General features: G+C 42.3%; 1 protein-coding gene across 1 annotated transcript; it reads left to right on the top strand.

Annotated features, from left to right (window-relative positions):
* The first annotated feature begins 974 nt into the window (after positions 1-974).
* c2cd4a (C2 calcium dependent domain containing 4A) lies at positions 975-2,719 on the top strand. The gene is made up of 2 exons (XM_034176484.1): positions 975-1,169; positions 1,267-2,719. The coding sequence occupies exon 2, from the start codon at positions 1,293-1,295 to the stop codon at positions 2,595-2,597; it is 1,305 nt and encodes a 434-aa protein (XP_034032375.1). The 5' UTR covers positions 975-1,169; positions 1,267-1,292; the 3' UTR covers positions 2,598-2,719.
* The last annotated feature ends 699 nt before the right edge of the window (positions 2,720-3,418 follow it).

Below are 3,418 nucleotides of genomic sequence, written 5' to 3'. Positions count from 1 at the left end.
GCCCAAATTTATGCACCTGCCTAATGGTGTTTAAATAATTATTGCATACTTTCTGTAAATACTAGAAACTTCATTTCACTTCTCAAATATCAGTGTGTTCATCTGCTATGAGATATACTTAACTGAAATCTCTGATCCAGACAGCCAATGATTTATTAAGGAAAATCATGAAAATTATCAGGAGTGCCCAAACCTTTGCGTACAACTGTATTCAAGAAGACATGAGGCTGTAATTGCTACCAAAGGTGCATCAACAAAGTTTTGAGCAAAGGGTGTGAATACTTATGTACATGCTATTTCTTAGTTGTTGTTTTTTTTTATTTTTAATACATTTTTAACAAACAAACAAAAAACAACTGTGTTCATGTTGTCATTACGGGGTGTTGTGAGGAGAATTTTGAGGGAAAAAAAATTTAATTTACTCCATTTTGGAATAAGGCTGTAACATAAAATGTGGAAAAGGTGAAGCGCCGTGAATACTTTCTGGATGCGCTGTATATGTGTAAGTCTAAATGGGTGAATGTGAGGAATCAATGTATAGCACTTTGAACATCTGCATCACATGGAAAAGTGCTATATAAAGGCAATCCTTTTCCAACAAAGCCTTCAACAGCAAGTTAAGAAACTTTGATTTGCTTTGATTTAATCACATTTTCTTACAGGCCTGAACGGCCTGTATTGTTTTTAATTTCAGACACGCTTTGAAATAAATCAGCTCTAACACTCAGAGCTTTTCCACTGGAGGTGGGTGACAGCTTATCAGACCAACAGATTTATCTTTGCAAGGCGACACACACATCTCAATCAAATAGATGGAAAAACAAACATGTGATTTAAGAAGGTTGACTTTTGTTTTAAAAACACTTAGTGTAAGCTTATCAAGTGGCTACAGTGTCAGCAGCACCAACATCCGTTGTGGTTTTGATATTTCCATGGGAACAAGTGACCGAATTGAGTGGGAGGATCCTGTTAAACCAGCGTGAGGAGGTGTTAGTTGAGCGGTCTCCTCCTTTATTTAAATCCCTTGTGTGTTCCAAACAGCCACAGATATGTTGGTCTTTAGGAGAGAGAACATCCATTTGCTGTTAAGGTAGCCTGACACGTTTTCCTCATCGTTGGAGCGATCAGACCTTCCTGTTACACTTTGTCTTGACCATTACTCTAAAAAGGTAAGAATCCCTTCAAAAAAAAAAGAAAAAAAAGAATTTATGTGTATGTTTGAGTACAGGGCAATATAGTTAATAGTCTGCTTTTTTAATTTTGCAGAGTTACAGTTTTTTGCTGTGAGATCCATGTGGGTGGCGGACAAGATTCACATGTCACTGGACAGATGTAACCTTCCCATCCCATCAGCAGAATTCTGCTTCAAAATCGTTGACACAATGTTTGGTGGAAAAGCGGAGAAACAAAAAAGGATCTCCCTCTGCCCTAATGTCATTACTCCAGACAATATTCCAGAGTTCTGCATCCCTCCAATGATCCCATCTCTGCAGAACACAGAGCATAGTCATGTGGCTCGTGTGATCAGGATTTCTGACCCTGAACTGGAGCTGTCACACCAGGAGCCCCTCAGCCGGCACATCATTCAGGTGGAGAGTGTGGATGACGGCTTCAGCGATGAAGAATCCACCAACGCGGATCCCCAGAGCCAGGCCGCCCTGTCCCTCCCACACCTGCCCAAAGCCCAGACGTGCTACGGCTTTTGCACTTTACTGGAGAGCCCCCACACCAGGAGGAAGGAGTCGCTCTTCCATGCCGAGCCCGGTGCCTCTCCCCTGCTGTTGCCCAGGAGTCGATCCAACATGTGCTCCAGAGTCTCTCCCTCCACCTCGCCCTCCTCCTCTCGTTCCTCCTTCAGCCTTAGCACCATCACTTCCAAGCTGTCTCCGAGAAGCTACAGCTTAAACTGGCACTGCCCGCTCGACAGCGAAACGTCTTCTGCCGAGTCTTCACCTTCACCTTCACCTTTACTAACCAGGTGTCCCGCCAAGTCATCCCTGTTCAAAGCACTGAGCCATGAACTGCTGCTGTCCAAGAACCTGAGGAAGGCGATGGTGTCCAGGAATAACTCGCTGTCCACGGATGAAGGCAGCTCCACAGACAATAGCCCTAATATTATGAGGCGGGCATCTGATGGGTTAGGGGAAGGCCTGCCTAGCAGTTACACCCTGGCACTGCCAACTGTCTTCCCTATGGACTTGACTCTGCACAGAGAGAGAGTAATGAAGGAAAGAATGGCACCGATAGGGAAAGATGGCAGCCTGAGACTCTCGGCAGAGTACTGTTCTGATAATCAACAGCTACGGGTTCGGCTTATCAGTGCTGAGGGCCTCTATCCTCTCTCTGTGGACCCCAAGATTATCAACTGCAGTGTCAGCATCTCGCTCATTCCTGGAAAAGTCCAGAAGCAACGCAGCACAGTTATCAAAAAGAGCCGTAATCCCATCTTCAATGAGGATTTCTTCTTTGATAGTATCTCTGAGGAAGACCTTAGTCAGCGGTCGCTTCGCTTGAAAGTTGTGAACAAAATGTCCACTCTGAAAAGAGACTATGTCCTGGGTGACTGTGATTTGCCTCTGTCTAGCATTGTGACATAATCTGTACACTTCTCCATCTGATAGATTTCTGTATTATTTCATGTACCATTTATTTTTATTTTTGGATTGTACAAAAAAAAAAAAAAAAAAAAAAGATTTATCATTAAATTATGATGAACATTGTGGCTTGTTTGTCTTTTAATAAACTTAAGCGTTAGGTCCTCTGACAACATAGTGATAAATCATCCTCCAGTTGCTGAAAAACAAATACAAACATTGGAATAATCACAACCTTCCACTTAATGGTGTAGTTAGGCGACTGTTCCATCAGATATTATGAAACTCTCTGTGTCTCATATTTCTCTTAAGCTTCATGTTGTCTTCCTGACCTTTGTGGTCATTAAAACTATCCAGAGAAACAAGAAACCTCTGACAAGAGTCTGCATGTTTGAGTGTGCACCATTTTAATCCATGCGCCAATGAAGCACTTTGATACAGCAGATCTTACGAAACATTCAGTTACAGGGCTCAGCGCGCGACGAGAACATTTCACTCTGCAATATCCATGTTTACCCAACTGAACAGCTCTTAATGTTGACCACAGGCTAGTATCCTGCTGCTTTCTGCAATAAAGATCAGGCTTAAAAGCATGTGGTGGCATTACAGCTCCTAGTTAAAGATTAATTCTCAACTCTGACAGAGCACTAACAACAACTGGTTACAGGAGAACAGCACATGGTAACATCATACAACAATGTGAGGAGTTGCAAAGTACATGCAAAAATACAGTACTGTGCACCTGGAATGTATTCACAGCGCTTCACTTTTTCCATGTTTTTTAAAAAAATATTACCGCCTTATTCCAAAATGGATCAAATTAA

This window comes from Thalassophryne amazonica, chromosome 8 (assembly GCF_902500255.1).
Source record: "Thalassophryne amazonica chromosome 8, fThaAma1.1, whole genome shotgun sequence".
In the NCBI taxonomy this organism is placed as follows: Eukaryota; Metazoa; Chordata; class Actinopteri; order Batrachoidiformes; family Batrachoididae; genus Thalassophryne; species Thalassophryne amazonica.
This window is presented reverse-complemented; position numbering and strand designations above follow the sequence as displayed.